The sequence below is a fragment of the Hyperolius riggenbachi genome, chromosome 3 (assembly GCF_040937935.1).
Source record: "Hyperolius riggenbachi isolate aHypRig1 chromosome 3, aHypRig1.pri, whole genome shotgun sequence".
In the NCBI taxonomy this organism is placed as follows: Eukaryota; Metazoa; Chordata; class Amphibia; order Anura; family Hyperoliidae; genus Hyperolius; species Hyperolius riggenbachi.
Genome location: NC_090648.1, coordinates 440,313,028 through 440,332,730, shown reverse-complemented (window position 1 = coordinate 440,332,730; position 19,703 = coordinate 440,313,028). Strand labels below are relative to the sequence as shown.

The 19,703-nt window shown below is 42.2% G+C and overlaps 1 protein-coding gene and 1 pseudogene across 36 annotated transcripts in view; both read left to right on the top strand.

Annotated features, from left to right (window-relative positions):
• LOC137564200 (protocadherin gamma-C5-like) overlaps nucleotides 1–19,703 on the top strand; it is a 669,033-nt gene that overhangs the window by 458,209 nt on the left and 191,121 nt on the right. Inside the window, exon 1 of one of the 36 annotated variants that reach the window (XM_068277717.1) lies at nucleotides 2,465–5,069. The exons of the other annotated variants lie outside the window; for them this stretch is intronic. Coding sequence (XP_068133818.1) covers nucleotides 2,622–5,069 — 2,448 coding nt within the window. The 5' untranslated portion in view covers nucleotides 2,465–2,621. Of the gene's footprint in view, nucleotides 1–2,464; nucleotides 5,070–19,703 lie in introns of those variants that run through there. 36 annotated transcript variants of the gene reach the window in all.
• On the top strand, nucleotides 11,805–14,431 carry LOC137560775 (protocadherin gamma-C5 pseudogene; annotated as a pseudogene).

The window sequence follows — 19,703 nt, the reverse complement described above, 5'->3', positions numbered from 1 at the left end:
ACACCTAGATTAGCCCTGTTAGGTCTATTCGATGAGCCCTCATGTAGTAAATACACACAGTATTTAATACGTATTTTATGCTACTATGCTCGCAAGAAATCTTAAGAGTTTGGAAAGGTGAGGCCCTGCCTTCTATTAATCTCTGGAAACGTATGATAAATAAGGATCTTCAACTGTTCCGCATGACATATAAAAATCGTAACTGTCCACAGCGTTTTGACAGGGTCTGGGCACCATGGTATAATAATATTACAACTGCAGGATCCAACCCTGGGCTTTGACGCTACGCAATAGCACTGTTCAAAATAACTTCCTATGATTCGCGAATATTATCGGGCATGCCCGGAGATGAGCTCGGAGCCTCTTCTCTTCTTTTCTTTCTCTTCCCTTCACCTCTACTTTTCCTCCTCCTTTCTTCCTTCGGGTAATACCATCTGCTTTCATTCCTCTTCTTCTCCCCACTTGGCAGCGCTGATTCATACAGGATGGACTGTAGGATCGCAATATTCCCTGTCTCGGTATTATATAAATATTATGACATAATCAATGCCTTCACAGCATGTGTTGTATATGAATATAATCTATGTAATGTATATGAATACTATGATACAGGTTTCTTATGCCTACCTTCCCTGCGTGGATGCGGTGCTGTAGTGTATGTACTATGTTCTTCTTTTATAAAACAATAAAATCGATTTGTTAAAAAAAGATATATAAAAGTAGGGATCGGTTTAAAATATAACCGCTTTCTTGATCGCCAATAACAATTTGCCACTTTCAAAGTGGAGAAATGCCATAGGCCAAAATGAAAAGCTGTGCTGTTTACTTCCAACACTTTGCACTGGTTTGCCACACATTGCCACTTTAAGAAGTAAAAATAGAGGTATGTTGCCTTTTTTAGTGAACAGTAATAGTTGCAATTGGGGAATTGAGCATCACCACTTTAGGTTATGGTATGGCAATCACACTGCTAAATACTATAGAATAAAGTCTGATCACACTTATAAATCTACCTTTACATAGGATTCAGAGAAGGATCATCCACCAGGCAACCTAAGCAGGTGCTTGCGGTCTAGTGGGTGCAAGGTGCCCACCTGTCACCTTCTTTAACTTCTCTGCTGGAAATTGCTAGTGCTTTTTAAAGAGCTTATAAAGTTTCTTATAAAGAAACCTCTATATTATATTTCACACGTATTGCATTCAAATTTATACATTCTTTTGTTTCTAATCATACATTTTCAAAGGAATATGCATGTCTGTTTTGTGCTTTGTTTGTTTACTGGCACCATTATTAGCAACAATAGTTTATAGGACATCATTTATTTTATTTGTCATAGGCTTGCGGACTCCTGTCTCCCCATTCTTTCCCCATAGACTCCACAACACTGACTCAACAAAGGTTTCTTCTGATATTTTCACAGATGTTTTCACATCTTATCTACAAAATACATTTTTTGCACCCAGCATGTGAAAAATAACAAAAAAGTAGTTAAAGAGGAGATGTAAGCAAGGCACTGTTTCCCATGAGAAATCTTTACCTTTTCTTGAATAGCCCATCAGGGGGTCTTTATGGCTGATATTGTGGTGAAACCCCTCCCACAGTGTGATGTCAGGACCTAGGTCAAAGAGGGGGTCCCAGAGCTATAAGGGGACCCCAACTACTACTTCATTCCCTCCAATAACGGGATAAATTCTTCAGGTCAGCTGTTTTTATGGCTATACGTGTTATAAATGTAAAGATCATGATGTCAGCACTTGTTTCATGTTAGGCCCCTGGCTGAGATAGTCATAAGGGGTTGGCAAGGGAAACAGTGTGAAGCCAAGGTTTTGCTGATGGGCACCTTGATTTGTAGTTACGCCCCTGTTTGGGAATATTAGTTTTATATGTCACTATTTTTATCACTGATACCCGGGGACATGTTAGACTATTGTTGAGTTTACTATGTTTTCCCGAAGCAGTAGAGATAATTAAGTATGCATAATGCAGTCGTTTCCATTTTAGAAATGTGTGTTGGTGTTTATAAAAATTTTATAAAATATAAAGGAAACTTATGTGAAGAATGCACTCTCTCTGACTGTGCTCCAGTAGTGTAGTACATATCCTCTGCCTCTAGATGCAATAACATAACTGGATCATACCAATCTGTATTATCTGTATCCAATCATTGCTCATGCAACTGCATATACTATGTATTAACTATTGTACACCATCATGCAAAATGCTGGCACTATAAACAAATGAAATAACTGTAGCTTGATGCCATTCTTTTAATACATCATGTTAAACACAACCTGGATCTGTACTGAATTACTTTATGTTGAATTACTACCTTAAGTATATATAATTGGCCACAAGAGTTCAGACTTGGCACATTCAGCCTCATAGCTATATCTGTTTAGTTTAGCTGTGCGCTCTCCTCCCCCTGGCTCAGTGATTCACCCTCCCATCTCCTCTCTCACACACAAAGAAGAGCTGCAGCACACAGAACAGAATGCCGTGGATCTTTGTCTCTGCGGGTGGATTGTGTTTTAAGGGGTGAAAACAGGAATTCATCACCTGCAAGCATTGTGGATTACAAAGGATCTATGTCACATCACATACCAAGGAAAGATTGTGAGATATGGACATCAGAGGCTGCTCTCTTTGTTGGAAATGGCAAGTAGCATTCTCCCTTCTCCTGTGTAGCTGGGGCTGTGTCTCTGGGCAGCTTCGTTATTCTATTGTGGAGGAGTCTGATCCAGGGACATGGCTAGGAAATGTAGCTCAGGATCTGGGCATAAAACAGGCAGAGCTTGCCCAGCGCAGGTTACATTTATCATCTGACAAATACCAAAGATACTTTGCTGTAAATAAGGACAATGGAGGCTTGACTGTAAATGACAGGATTGATAGGGAGAGCCTGTGTGGATCTAGTGTGAGCTGTTTGCTGCATTTAGAGGTGGTGGCTGAAAATCCTTCACAGCTTTATAGTGTAGCTATAGAGATTCTGGATATTAATGACAATTCTCCTAAATTTTCAGGTAAAGATCATTTTATTGAGATTACAGAATTGTTTACCAATGCAGGTTCTCAGTTTGCCTTAGAAATAGCAAAGGATTTGGATGTTGGTGTTAATGGTGTCAGTCAGTATGTGTTGAATGCAAATTCTTATTTCTCATTGTCTGTGAAGAATCGTGTAGATGGCAGCCTAATCCCTCAGCTGATATTGGAGAAGGTGTTAGATAGGGAGGAAAAATCAGAACACCATCTTATTCTCACAGCTATAGATGGTGGAGAACCGGCTAGATCAGGCTCCTGTGATATAACAATAACAGTGCTAGATATTAATGATAATCCACCTGTCTTTGATCAGTCAGTTTATAAGGTAAGAGTGAAAGAAAATCTCCCTTTAAATACCGTTGTATTAACATTAAACGCTACAGATCTGGATGAAGGAGCAAATGGGGCAATTCAGTATTATTTTGATAGTCATACTTTAGAATCATCAAGACAGTTATTTGATTTGAACCAGCAGAGTGGAGAAATATTTGTAATAGGAAATCTGGATTATGAAGAGGCTCATTTACATGAATTATCAATCAAAGCAGAAGATAAAGGGTTACCCAGACTGGTAGGGAACTGCCTGGTTCAGGTGGAAATAGAAGATGTGAATGATAATGCTCCTGAAATCTCTTATACCACCTTAACAAATGAGATTCCGGAAAATATTCAATTAGGAACTGTTGTAGGATATATTATTGTGAGAGACAAGGATTCTGGGAAAAATGGGGAGACACAATTGAGTATATCACCAAACTTACCCTTTAAAGTTAGAACTGGTAAAAATCAATTTTCCCTGGTTACTGATGGGAATCTGGATAGAGAGAGGATATCACAGTATATTATTGAGCTGACAGCTACTGATTTGGGGTCCCCTGCTCTGTCCAGTAAGACCACTGTTATTCTCAGGGTGTCTGATGTTAATGATAATTCACCAGCATTTACACAGACTACTTATAATGCTTTCATTAAGGAAAACAGTGATCCAGGGACTCTGCTATGTACAGTATCTGCTACTGATGCAGATGAGGGTGATAACTCTGATCTGGTTTACTCTATAGTGGAGAGCCAGATAGATGGATCCTCTATATCCTCTTTTGTTTACATCAATTCTAATACTGGTGACATATATGCTCAGCGCTCCTTTGACTATGAGCACATCCAGACTCTACAAATCACCATAAAAGTAGAGGATTCTGGGTCACCAAAGTTATCATCTACTGTCCCTGTCTGTATATTCATTTTGGATACAAATGACAACTCCCCCTCCCTGCTGTATCCAGAGCACTCTGAGGATCTCATTGTACAACAGAGGATCCCAAAATCCACAAGTGCCGGATATCTGGTGACCAAACTGTCTGCAGTGGATCTGGACTCTGGTCACAATGCCTGGCTGCTCTTTAACCTCATTGACCCCGGCAGCTCCTTATTGTTCCAAGTGTCTAAACATACAGGAGAGGTCAGAACTGTACGAGGATTGCAGGAAACAGAAAACACAGAGCAGCAGCTTGTCATCTCTATCAGTGATCATGGGGATCCTCCATTATCTACTACAGTCACTGTGCTGGTCAGTATAGCAGATGAGGTGGTAGTAGAGAGGCCCAAATCTGGTAGTTTATTGATTAATTCCAAGCCATCATCAGATGTGACTTTATACTTAATAGTTTCCCTTGTGGCGATCAGTTTAGTTTCTCTTGTGACATTTATTATATTGCTGGTGAAATGTCTGAGGAAGGAAAGTTATGGTTACAGCAGCAGCTGCTGCTTTCTTACTGGATCTGAGTCCAAACCATACATGGATCAGTACCAGCCGGCTCTGTTCCTCAACACAGATGGGACCTTAAAATACATGGAAGTCAGGATGGTCCCTCCAGGAGCCCAGGGACAATGTTATCAAACTAATGTGCCCCCAGCCCCACAGCAACGTGACTCTGCTTTCCTGCAGTCTCTGGATTTTCCACAGCTAAGGGAACTAGTCAGAGATGCTGACTCCTCCTCAGTAGCCAGCAGCATGATTGATCCAAGCAAGGTGAGAAACAACATGCATACTCTTGTATATTTTTGTAAGCTAAAAGTTTCATATGTACACTGAAAATAGCGTTTATAGGTATAACGACATAACACTACCCTCAATAAAAACTATTTTAAAATGTCGAGTTCCTTAGAAAGTGGTGTTTGTGACCACATAATGCGTAGGGTCTCAGTACCCACAACTTTTTTGTCTATTTTTTTGAAAACCTTTAGTATACCATGCTATCATAAGGTCACTGCACTCCAGTTTTTGTCATATTTTGATTAGTCTATATTGCTTGTGTGTCATCATCCCTCCTATCATAGCACTCAGTACTATGTTTTGCTTGCTCTATGAACACAGGATACACTTTATATTGGTTTGAATTATTTTATCATATTTTTCTATGCCAATAGCATTTATTGCTATATTGATTGATCATAATTATATACTGATTTTCTCTTGGCTCTTGAACCTTAGTCATTATGTCTCTGGTCCCTATCAGTATAAGAGGCTATTCACAACTTGTGGAGTACTTTCTACAATATTTGCTGTTAGTGCATAACACTGTGATCTTTGTTTAGACCTGTATGTACATTGTGGGTTGGTGATCAATTCTTGTATCAAGCAGAGTGTCATTGGCCTCAATTCACTAAGCTTTATCAAACACTTTATCAAACATTTGATAATTTACCTCATGGGTAAAATCTAGTTTTGAATTCACTAAGGTGCTATAGATTTATCGAATGTTTTATCGATAAAACGTTCAATAAAATCTATAACACCTTAGTGAATTCAAAATTAGATTTTATCTATGAGGTAAATTATCAAAGGTTTGATAAAGTGTTTGATAAAGCTTAGTGAATTGCGGCCATTGTGTCCTTAGGGAAGCATAATTATCTGTAGACTGATACGATTAATATTATAAATGTAATAACTTTTACTGTGAGTATTAGGATATTAATTGATCAAGCTGGTGTTCTTTATTTACATTATTACATATTATTATATTATTTTGTAATATATATATATATATATATATATATATATATATATATATATATATATATATATATACATGTGTATTCTCATTTTCAGTGTAAATGTTTTGGTAAATTCTTTGTACATAAGGTGGAATTCAGTAAATGTTGATTGCATGGCTGTAGATACGTATTAATCTGCTACCTTCAATGAGTACATCACTAATATGGAACATGTGGGCAGCTTGAGAGTACTGACACAATAGCTATGTACTTTCTCTGACAAAGCATAGGTATGTATAATTTAGAGTTTAACCTCCTTGGCGGTAACCCCGTGTGTGACACGGGGTAAGCCGCCGGAGGGTGCCGCTCAGGCCCTGCTGGGCCGATTTACATAATTTTTTTTTTGCTGGACGCAGCTAGCACTTTGCTAGCTGCGCCAGCACCCCGATCGCCGCCGCCGTGCGCCCGATCGCCGCTATCCGGTGCGGCGCGTGGCCCCCCCCCCAGACCCCAAGCGCTGCCTGGCCAATCAGTGCCAGGCAGCGCCGAGGGGTGGATCGTGTCTCCCAATGACGTCCCGACGTCGGTGACGTCGGTGACGTCATCCCGCCCCGTCGCCATGGCGACGGGGGAAGCCCTCCAGGAAATCCCGTTCTTTGAACGGGATTTCCTGATCGCCTATCGCCGAAGGCGATCGAAGCGGGCGGGGGGATGCCGCTGAGCAGCGGCTATCATGTAGCAAGCCCTCGGCTCGCTACATGATTAAAAAAAAATAAATAAAAAAAAAACTGCTGCGTTTCCCCCTGGCGGTATTTTTCATACCGCCAATGGGGTTAAAGGTAATCTGTATCGAAAAAAAAAACCCTGGGTCATACTTCCCTCAGAAGGGGAAGCCTCTGGATCCTAATTAGGCTTCCCCCATCCTCCTCTGTCCCTCGGTCCCAGCGCTGGCTCCCCGATACCACAGCCAACAAGGTTTTTGGCTGTGGTGCATATTTCCCTTCCCCGACTCCTGCGCAGGTGCAGTAGCGGCTTTCCATTGAGCTCAGAAGGAAATAGCCAAGCCCAGCTCATGTCTCCTCTCCTACGCAGGCTTGAGTCACCTGTGGAGCAGAGTGGACCCAATCGGGCTTGGCTATTTCCTTATGACCCTGAATGTAAAGCCACTGCTGCATCTGCACTGGATCTCGGTAGGTAAATATTTACCTTACCGGTGTTCGGGTGCTGCCAGCACTGGAACTGAGGTAAGTACCTCCAGGATTTTTTTTTTCTTTATTACAGATCTTCTTTAACCACTTCAGGATTCTGCGTACGCATAAGTACGCCCCTGAATCCTGAAGTGGTTTCCATGGAAACGTTCCATGTCAGTTCACGGAGGGTGTCTCCGTGAACACCCTGCGAGCCTCTGATCGCGGCTCGCAGGGTAAATGTAAACACGCGTGGAAGACTTTCCCCGCTGTTTACATACATACGGCGCTGCTGCGCAGCAGCGCCGTAGAGGAGATCGGCGATCCGCGGCCTCTGATTGGCCGGGGATCGCCGGCATCTGATAGGCTGAAGCCTATCTGAGGCGGCACAGGACAGAAGAGCCCCACCCCGCAAGCGCAAACAGCCGATGGCGATCAGACCCCCCAGCAGGACATCCCCCTAGTGGGGAAAAAGGGGGGGGGGGAAGTCTGATCGCCCAGGCTGCTATCTGATCTGTGCTGCGGGCTGAAGAGCCCCCGCAGTACAGAACAGCAAAACCACCCGAAACCCGGAAGTGGTTAAATGCAGCAACATATTTTAAACTGTTTGATATTACTGGTAATTTTATAATAAACTAATCAATAAAAAAAATGTGCTGCTCAATAGTAAAATCACTGAAAAACGCTGACATTTAAAAATGGTCACACCTGTAAAATTTATTGTTCAAAAAAACTTCCCTTATCCCATAAAAATATTAAAATGAAACATCCTACAAGATCTATAATAAAGGTCAATCAGAGATGGTCAATGAGATGGAAAGAATCCCAGTTAATAAAACCTTACTGTCATTTTATACACGTTTATGCAGCTTGAAAACACACCAATCAGATGCAGTAGCTGCTCTACGTAATTGGTACATTTGCAATCCTCATGCATTTCTATAAAATGTGTATCAACTTAGAATTATTTGCATCTCATTGATCCTCCTCCAATAAATGCTCTTGCATGATAAACTTCCTGATCAATGACTATATTGTGCAGGATTTTCCATTAATATTAGTCAATATTACTTATCTTTTATTATGTGTATTATTTTTTGTACATACAGTGTGTTTGGCACAAGAAACATTTCTAATAAAAATGTAAAGCATCAAAGGCAAAAATCTCTAATCAATAAGATAATAATAATTTCTAAGCTGGCAACTGTGTGTCTGTATGTTCTTCTGCCCTGCACACGCCCCCTCCTGTCTATCCTCCCTCTGACTGGTTGTGGTGCCCCTTCTGCCCTGCCCCTCTGTGAGTGGCCACAGCGTAAATTGGATGGTGCATGCATGTGGCAGGATGGCAACTGTGCAGCGAGCAGTCAAGATCAGCATCCAGAGATGGTGGAAGCTGAGCTTGACTGCTCCCAGGCAGCATAGCAAAAGCCACCAGCTACTTACAGTATAAATGTTGCCTTTTCACTAATCTTTTTCAGTTGAAAAGATGCCCAATACATACAGTGGAGGAAATAATTATTTGACCCCTCACTGATTTTGTAAGTTTGTCCAATGACAAAGAAATGAAAAGTCTCAGAACAGCATTTCAATGGTAGGTTTATTTTAACAATGTCAGATAGCACATCAAAAGGAAAATCGAAAAAATAACCTTAAATAAAAGATAGCAACTGATTTGCATTTCATTGAGTGAAATAAGTTTTTGAACCCCTACCAACCATTAAGAGTTCTGGCTCCCACAGAGTGGTTAGACACTTCTACTCAATTAGTCACCCTCATTAAGGACACCTGTCTTAACTAGTCACCTGTATAAAAGACACCTGTCCACAGAATCAATCAATCAAGCAGACTCCAAACTCTCCAACATGGGAAAGACCAAAGAGCTGTCCAAGGATGTCAGAGACAAAATTGTAGACCTGCACAAGGCTGGAATGGGCTACAAAACCATTAGCAAGAAGCTGGGAGAGAAGGTGACAACTGTTGGTGCGATTGTTCGAAAATGGAAGGAGCACAAAATGACCATCAATCGACCTCGCTCTGGGGCTCCACGCAAGATCTCACCTTGTGGGGTGTCAATGGTTCTGAGAAAGGTGAAAAAGCATCCTACAGTAGGGCAATCATGTATGAATCATGTATGGAAATTGATTCATACATGATTGCCCTACTCTAAAGTCTGTACAGGTAATCCTGCGCTCACATGTATCTCCTCCACTCCGTGACAGTATTATACATAGAAAAAAGAGAAAACACAGAACATAGCATAATACTGTTTAGATGACCTATATCCTTTATACAGTCCCCAATGCCTTGCATGCACACATAAATCCACCAACGGCCAGTTGTCATACGCCCTCACCGTGTGGTACCATTTACCGTGCCACACCCAGCAGAAAGAGCCCTGTGCAATAAGCACTCAATCCACCTTGGAGAAAATGGTGAAAAGACAGGCACTTTCCACAGTGATTACACCATAAACAGGGTCTTGCAGGTCCTCACCCTCTACCGTGGCCGCCCAGGCACAGACAGCAATAAAAGCACAGACCCACAGGTTCGAATCACCTCCTCCTGTGTGTGAGTTCTTAACCGCCACCACTAGCCTCTCACCTTTTCGGCTGCTGCCCAAATTATAAGACAGCAACCACACTTATGACTTTTATCCCCGGCACTCTCCTCAGCGTTTCTTCAGCGGAATATTAATCTCCCAGCAAAAATGCTCATCCAACCTAATGACTGAAGGAGCTCAACATAGTGTAAAACTGTATTATTTATTAAAAGTTAAAAAGTAGTGCACTCACATCTCCCAGATAAAAACAGCGCATATCAACAAATGTAATCCAGCAAGCCGACTTGTCCAACGCCTCTAAGCTCCGCCCATACTGATTGCCCTACTGTAGCTGGCCTGATACCCAGAGTCCTGCGGGAATTACTCCTAGCTTGATATCTAAAGGTCTGCGGGAATCATTTCATCTATATGTCAGCTGTTGCCAGCACATACGCATATCTGGACTGCGAGTGGGTCCAGGGTTTCAACGCTGGTACATTAAACCTTTTCCTTGCTAAAAGGCATGTTACTGTTTGCTTCGTGTTACATCTTCTATATTCAATTTAGGTCCCAGCAACTAAGACATTTGCTCACCATCATGGCAGCATAATCAATCCTGCTCCTATCAGTACAATAACTCTATTGCAGCGTGTTTTTTGGTCTGGAGGACTGCAGCCTCCTTGTTCAAACTCCCTGGGTTTTTTAATGTCCATTTTTCTACAGGCACTGATCCTGTTAGCTATGGGGTTTACACTTTTTTGATACTATTGTCTTATATGTATGTATTTGTGTGTGTTTCATATCAAATCTATATATAAAAAAATATTTTTGCATGCACCCAAGAGTCAGTTTACTTTATATACTCTATCCATATTTCATGCTGATATGGTGCATGTGAAAATTGATTATGCATCATCATTTTACTGATTCATTCTATGGGCTGGTTGCCCATCGAGTGAATTTTTTCTACTTAGGCACTTTTTCTATTTAGTTCCTGCCTTGAATCCCTTCAGTAAAATACATTTTCCCTTTGGAGGAAGAAAAATGCTGCCTATGACCCCCAAAACACCGTCCCCACCGTCAAGCATGGGGGTGGAAACATTTTGCTTTGGGGGTGTTTTTCTGCTAAGGGCACAGGACAACTTAATCGCATTAACGGGAAAATGGACGGAGCCATGTATCGTGAAATCCTGACTGACAACCTCCTTCCCTCTGCCAGGAAACTGAAAATGGGTCGTGGATGGGTGTTCCAGCACGAGAATGACCCAAAACATACAGCAAAGGCAACAAAGGAGTGGCTCAAGAAGAAGCACATTAAGGTCATGGAGTGGCCTAGTCAGTCTCCGGACCTTAATCCAATAGAAAACCTATGGAGGGAGCTCAAGCTCAAAGTTGCACAGAGACAGCCTCGAAACATTAGGGATTTAGAGATGATCTGCAAAGAGGAGTGGACCAACATTCCTCCTAAAATGTGTGCAAACTTGGTCATCAATTACAAGAAACGTTTGACCTCTGTGCTTGCAAACAAGGGTTTTTCCACTAGGTATTAGGTCTTTTATTGTTAGAGGGTTCAAAAACTTATTTCACTCAATGAAATGCAAATCAGTTGCTATCTTTTATTTGTTTATTTTTTCGATTTTCCTTTTGATGTGCTATCTGCCACTGTTAAAATAAACCTTCCATTGAAATGATACTGTTCTGAGACTTTTCATTTCTTTGTCATTGGACAAACTTACAAAATCAGTGAGGGGTCAAATAATTATTTCCTCCACTGTATATAACTCAAGCTTCAAAATATCCTAAAATAAAATTATAATCATCTTTTTAACATGATAAAAAGAAGAGGAATTATCCATTTTATACTATTCATAAATGTATTCATGTAAGTTGTGAAGTTCACATTATTGGCCACAAGAGGTCAGACTTGGCACATTCAGCCTCATAGCAACATCTGTTTAGTTTAGCAGTGCGCTCTCCTCCCCCTGGCTCAGTGATTCTCCCTCCCATCTATTCTCACACACAAAGAAGAGCTGCTGCACACAGAACAGAATGCCGTGGATCTTTGTCTCTGCGGATGGATTGTGTTTTAAGGGGTAAAAACAGGAATTAATCTACTGCAAGCATTGTGGATTACAAAGGATCTATGTCACATCACATACCAAGGAAACATTGTGAGATATGGACATCAGAGGCTGCTCTCTTTGTTGGAAATGGCAAGTAGCATTCTCCCTTTTCTTGTGTAGCTGGGGCTGTGTCTCTGGGCAGCTTCGTTATTCTATTGTGGAGGAGTCTGATCCAGGGACATGGCTAGGAAATGTAGCTCAGGATCTGGGCATAAAACAGGCAGAGCTTGCCCAGCGCAGGTTACATTTATCATCTGACAAATACCAAAGATATTTTGCTGTAGATAAGGACAATGGAGGCTTGACTGTAAATGACAGGATTGATAGGGAGAGCCTGTGTGGATCTAGTGTGAGCTGTTTGCTGCATTTAGAGGTGGTGGCTGAAAATCCTTCAGAGCGTTATAGCCTAGATGTAGATATTCTGGATATTAATGATAATTCTCCTTTATTTTTATTGAATAATTTTGTTATTGAGATTACAGAATTCTGGACAAGTCCAGGAACAGAGTTTGCCTTAGAAATTGCAAAGGATTGGGATGTTGGCATTAATGGTGTTAATCAGTATATATTGAACACAAATCCTTATTTCTCATTGTCTGTGAAGAATCGTAAGGATGGGACTCTCATCCCTCAGCTGATATTAGAGAAGGTGTTGGATAGGGAGGAAAAATCTGAACACCATCTTATTCTCACAGCTATAGATGGTGGAGAACCAGCTAGATCAGGCTCCTGTCATGTAACAATAACAGTGTCCGATATTAATGATAATCCACCTGTGTTTAATCAATCAGTGTATAAGGTCAGAGTGAAGGAAAATCTCTTGTTAAATACTCTTATATTAACATTAAATGCTACAGATCTGGATGAGGGAGCAAATGGAGATATTCAGTATTATTTTAGCAGCCACACTGACGAATCATCGAGACAGTTATTTGCTTTGAACCAACAGAGTGGAGAAATCTTTGTAAAAGGAAATCTAGACTACGAAGAATTGAATTTTCATGAATTATCAATTAAAGCAGAAGATAAAGGGTTACCCAGACTGGTAGGGAACTGCCTGGTTCAGGTGGAAATAGAAGATGTGAATGATAATGCTCCTGAAATCTCTTATACCTCCATACACAATGAGATACCAGAAAATATCCAATTAGGAACTGCTGTAGGACATATTAATGTAAAAGACAAGGATTCTGGGAAAAATGGAGAAATACAATTAGCTATATCGCAAGATTTGCCCTTTAAAATTAGAACTATTAAAAACCGTTACTCCCTGGTCACTGATGGGAATCTGGATAGAGAGAGGATATCACAGTATATTATTGAACTGACAGCTACTGATTTGGGCTCTCCTGCTCTGTCCAGTAAGACTACTGTTATTCTCAGGGTGTCTGATGTTAATGATAATGCACCAGCATTTACACAGACTACTTATAATGCTTTCATTAAGGAAAACAGTGATCCTGGGACTCTGCTATGTACAGTATCTGCTACTGATGCAGATGAGGGTGATAACTCTGATCTGGTTTACTCTATAGTGGAGAGCCAGATAGATGGATCCTCTATATCCTCTTTTGTTTACATTAATAATAATGGTGACATATATGCTCAGCGTTCGTTTGACTATGAGCACATCCAGACTCTACAAATCACTATAAAAGTAGAGGATTCTGGGTCACCAAAGTTATCATCTACTGTCCCTGTCTGTATATTCATTCTGGATACAAATGACAACTCCCCCTCCCTGCTGTATCCAGAGCACTCTGAGGATCTCATTGTACAACAGAGGATTCCGAAATCTACAAGTGCCGGATATCTGGTGACCAAACTGTCTGCAGTGGATCTGGACTCTGGTCACAATGCCTGGCTGCTTTTTAATCTCATTGACCCCGGCAGCTCCTCATTGTTCCAAGTGTCTAAATATACAGGAGAGGTCAGAACTGTACGAGGATTGCAGGAAACAGAAAACACAGAGCAGCAGCTTGTCATCTCTATCAGTGATCATGGGGATCCTCCATTATCTACTACAGTCACTGTGCTGGTCAGTATAGCAGATGAGGTGGTAGTAGAGAGGCCCAAATCTGGCAGTATATTGACTAATTCAAAACCATCATCAGATATGACTTTATATTTAATAGTTTCCCTTGTGGCGATCAGTTTAGTTTCGCTTGTGACATTTATTATATTGCTGGTGAGATGTCTGAGGAAGGAAAGTTATGGTTACAGCAGCAGCTGCTGCTTTCTTACTGGATCTGAGTCCAAACCGTACATGGATCAGTATCAGCCGGCTCTGTACCTGAACACAGATGGAACCCTAAAATACATGGAAGTCAGGATGGTCCCTCCAGGAGCCCAGGGACAATGTTACCAAACTAACGTGCCCCCAGCCCCACAGCAACGTGACTCTGCTTTCCTGCAGTCTCTGGATTTTCCACAGTTAAGAGAACTGGTTAAAGATGCCGATACCAACTCAGTTGTCAGCAGCATGAATGATCCAAGCAAGGTGAGAGATAATATTCCTCCGCTACTATTTTCTTCCATTACGTGTTAATCCTGTATGTAGACAGAATAACATCTTCCGTAAATAATCAGGATTTGCGTTATACTGAGTGGTGCAGAAATATGAGGGGAAAATAGTAATGGTAGTGGAAATCACGTGGGTGACAGTTTTCATGCAGGTTAAATATTGTATTGTCCTCTTGCTATTTTTTTTTTAATTCTTTATGCTGATAATTTGTCGCTTTATTTCAATGTGTTACGTAGAGAGTATTTTGTTATAGTAAGTGTTATACTGCGGTAGATATTTTTATTAGTCTTGGTTTAAACCATCGTAATGTGACGTAAAAGCTCATCATCAGAGGTAATGTTTAGTAATAGAAGCTTGCTAAATATTAGGACAAATAGATTAGCAGGACTGCCAGGCAACTGGTATTGTTTAAAAGGAAATAAATATGGCAGCCTCCATATTCTGCTCACTTCAGTTGTCTTTTCATTTAAGAATATAAGTAAGGGGTGAGGTAAAATGGTAATAAAAATATTTATTTCATAAAAATATATAAATAGGCATATCACCTCTAGTATTTACAGTATTAGTTGGCACTTTACCTGTACTGACAGTAAACCAACTACAAAGTATGCTGATCCCTGCTTAAAATGCTTCTAACCAGTCCTAACTGCTTCAAGGTCTAAGGCCTCTTGCACACTGCAAGCAATTCAGATTCAGATTCCGCTTTTTAATCAGTTTTTACCTCCGTTTCAGATTCAGATTTGCAGTGTGCAAGGAGCAAACTGCAAATCTGAATCTGAATCGGAAGTAAAAACAGATTAAAAAGCGGAATCTGAACCTGAATTGCTTGCAGTGTGCAAGAGGCCTTAAAGAGACTCCGTAACAAAAATTGCATCCTGTTTTTTATCATCCTACAAGTTCAAAAAGCTATTCTAATGTGTTCTGGCTTACTGCAGCACTTTATACTATCACTGTCGCTGTAACAAATCAATGTATCTTTCCCCTGTCAGACTTGTCAGCCTGTGTCTGGAAGGCTGCCAAGTTCCTCAGTGTTGTGGTTCTGCTATAAAATCCCCCTCCCAGGCCCCTCTATGCACACTGCCTGTGTGTTATTTAGGATTAGAGCAGCTTCTCTCTTATCTTTTACAAGCTGGATAAATCGTCCTCTGAGCTGGCTGGGCTTTTACATACTGAAGAATTACAGACAAGGGCAAAGCTGTTTGCAGGAAGAAACAAGCAGCCTGAAACTTCAGTGCATGAGAACAGGGGGAAAGAAACACACAAATGATCTCTTGCGATTCAAAAGGAAGGCTGTATACAGCCTGCTTGTGTATGGATGTATTTTCTATGTGTGGACATACTGTACATCAACCTACTTCCTGTTTTGGTGGCCATTTTGTTTGTTTATAAACAAACATTTTAAAATGGTTTTTAACCACTTTTAATGCGGCGAGGAGCGGCGAAATTGTGTCAGAGGGTAATAGGAGATGTCCCCTAACGCACTGGTATGTTTACTTTTGTGCGATTTTAACAATACAGATTCTCTTTAAGGAGCGTACACACCTTTGATGGATGTTGCCTGTCTGGGATCAGGACCTAATCCCATTGGATGATATCATTGGGCCAGGCTTCACCCACGCATGTCTATGTGCTATGTGGGGGATGACAGAGGGACGACAAGTGGCATGATTGTGACATCACTAGAGATGGCCCGAGCGGTTCGCCGGCGAACGGTTCCCAGCAAGCTTCCATGGTTCGCGATCGCGGAGAACCGCAAACTTTTCCGGAACTTCGGTTCGCCCCCATAGTGCATCATGAGGGTCAACTTTGACCCTCTACATCATACTCAGCAGGCACATTGGCCTTGATTCATAAAGCATTACCTCATGCGGTAATGCTGAAAACAGCAGACTTTACCGACCACTTAGCAAAATGTCAATTCATAAAAGCTGTTCCCGCATGAAAAGCTGACATTACCGACCAGGGAGATAAATTACCGACTTGGCTGCAGTTACCGACAACACATGTCAGTAAATTGTCAGCAAATGTCAATTCATAAAGCTTGCAACAAGCGGTAAGCCTGGCGGTAGTTACCGACACCTCTGGTGAGGTCTTAACAAGTTACCGACAGCTCTGACAGCTCTAATGAATGCAAAAGTGCAGAGAGCCGAAGTCTGTTTGATTCATCTGTGGAGAGAGCCAGAGAGCCCTCTGTGTGAATCATTTGAGCAGGCAGGGAAAGACTGTGTGACTCATCTGTCTGAGTCATCAGTGGAGAGAGCCAGCTGTGTGAGTCATTTAGCAGGCAGGGAAAGACTGTGTGACTCATCTGTCTGAGTCATCAGTGGAGAGAGCCAGAGAGAGCCGTCTGTGTGATTCATTTCTGCAGGACAAAGAGAGGATCGAGACACTGCTCTACTCTACCGCTCAATGGGCTGCGGTAATTTACCGACATAGCCGGCCTTTGACCTGTGCGACCAGAGCGGTCGCTCAGGGCGCCGGCTTCCAAGGGGGCGCCTAATAGCTGGTTACCTATACTGAGGGCACCTACACCTGATTTCCTATACTGAGGGAACCTATAGCTGGCTACCTTTGCTGAGGGCACCAACACATAGCTACCTATACTAGAGGCACCTACGCCTGGCTACCTATACCGGAGGAACCTACACCTGGCTACCTAGGGGGGCGCAGGAGACCTTCAACTGACTTCCTATACTGGGGGCACCTACGCTTGGCAACCTACAGTATATTGAGGGCACCCACACATGAGATCAGGGGGAGGTTTTTTTGGGGGGGAGGGGCGCACTGCGGCTATAACGCGTGGTGCAAATTGTCGATGCTGTGCTATCATTCTAAATGGGGGAGGTGGGGGGGGGGGGCAGCTAATTGTCTCACTGATTGTTTTTATTAATATTTCTGAAAGGTTCTAGCCTTTATTTTTAAGTATATTTAGGATAATGCACTCTTTCCATCCATTCGTGGTTATTAATAGTATTTTTCCTATACATATGTGACGTCTCACAAAGATCTGAGCATTTGACGTGATGTGCCACAACGTCAAAAAGGTTGGGAACCACTGTCCTAGGAGATATCTCAGGAGAAGAGGTGAATTGCATATGGGCCTGCGTGTGTGTGTGCACATGCGTGAAGAGGATGAAGGGGGGCACAAAAATCAGGTTTCGCTCAGGGCGCTGTGAAACCTAAGGCCGGCCCTGTTTACCGACCTCCAAGGGCAGCTGGGGAAATCTTTATGAATTAGCACACAGACCGGGAAAATACCGAGTGCGGTATTTTCCCGACAAGATTTTTTTATCGCACTGCTGTTTATGAATCGAGGCCATTGTAGCCAATTAGGCTACACTCCCTCATGGAGCCCCACCCCCCCCCTTATAAAAGGCAGGCAGCGTCAGGCATTGGACTCACTCGTGTGCGTGCAGTAATTAGAGAAGAGATAGCTGCTGCAGACTCTCATAGGGAAAGCTAAGTTAGTCTCTTGTAGGCTTGTTAGCTTGCTCCTGGCTGATTGTTATTGCTAAAAAAGCACACCTCAACAGCTCTTTTGAGAGCTAATCTTGTTCTTGTGATCTATTTTTTTTTGTGTGTGTGTCCCACTGACACTTGTGTTGCATAGACAGCCTTGCTAATTCCCACTGTGTGTGCCACTGCCCGGTCTAGCACATTCAGTGACTACCTGTGTGTGTGACAGGTGCACATTACCCATCACAGCATATACCTGACTGCCAATTAACAAGAGGATCCAGTTCAAACTCCTAACCCTAACCTACAAACCTCTCCACAATCTCTCTCCCCGGTACATATCCTCACTAATTTCCAGATACAAACCCAATCGCAATCTCAGATCTGCACACAATCTTCTGTTGTCCTCCTCTAGAATCACCTCCTCACATTCACGCTTACAGGATTTTGCACGCGCTTCACCCCTTCTCTGGAATGCCCTCCCACAACACATCCATCACTCGCCAACCTTTGTTACCTTTAAGCGCTCTCTAAAAACTAATTTGTTCCGACAAGCATATGCGCTACCTTAGGCCACTTCCCTTGTCCTAAGACCAAATTTCACTTCTACTAGGTATCCTAAAACACATTGCCTTTATATATTTTATCATATACTACCCCTCCTCTTGTTTCCCCCCATTCCCTTTAGATTGTAAGCTCGCAAGGGCAGGGCTCTCTCCCCCTTTTGTGTCTTGGAAATCATTATACATTTTATTCATCATGTTACTTTTATCACTGTCATTACCAATTCTGTATTTTGTATTCTGTATGCTGTATCCTTTTTTGTATTTTGTCACTAATTATGTATCTTGTATATTAGTGTACACCATTGTCTTTATTATGTACCCCATGTTTGTTTCTTACTTTGTACAGCACCACGGAATATGGTGGCGCTTTATAAATCAATAATAATAATAAAAATACCTACCTGTTGTTCACTGTGCACCCACCCACCAACGTGAGCGCACGCAGTGTTACTGTGCCTGTCCGGTACCTGTGTGTGTGTGACAGGTGCACATTGTAATACCCATCACTGCATATACCTACTACCTGTTGTTCACTTCAGTGCACCCACCTACTTACGTGAGAGCATGCAGTGTCACTGAGCCTGTCCGGTACCTGTCTGTGTATGACAGGTGCACAATGTAATACCCATCACTGCATATACCTACTACCTGTTGCTCACTTCAGTGCACCCACCTACCTACGTGAGAGCACGCAGTGCCACTGAGTCTGTCCGGTACCTGTCTGTGTGTGACAGGTGCACAATGTAATACCCATCACTGCATATACCTACTACCTGTTGTTCACTTCAGTGCACCCACCTACCTACGTGAGAGCATGCAGTGTCACTGAGCCTGTCCAGTACCTGTCTGTGTGTGACAGGTGCACGAAGTAATACCCATCACTGCATATACCTACTACCTGTTGTTCCCTTCAGTGCACCCACCTACCTACGTGAGAGCACGCAGTGTCACTGAGCCTGTCCGGTACCTGTCTGTGTGTGACAGGTGCACAATGTAATACCCATCACTGCTTATACCTACTACCTGTTTTTCACTTCAGTGCACCCACCTACCTACGTGAGAGCATGCAGTGTCACTGAGCCTGTCCGGTACCTGTCTGTGTGTGACAGGTGCACAATGTAATACCCATCACTGCATATACCTACTACCTGTTGTTCACTTCAGTGCACCCACCTACCTACATGAGAGCACGCAGTGCCACTTAGTCTGTCCGGTACCTGTCTGTGTGTGACAGGTGCACAATGTAATACCCATCACTGCATATACCTACTACC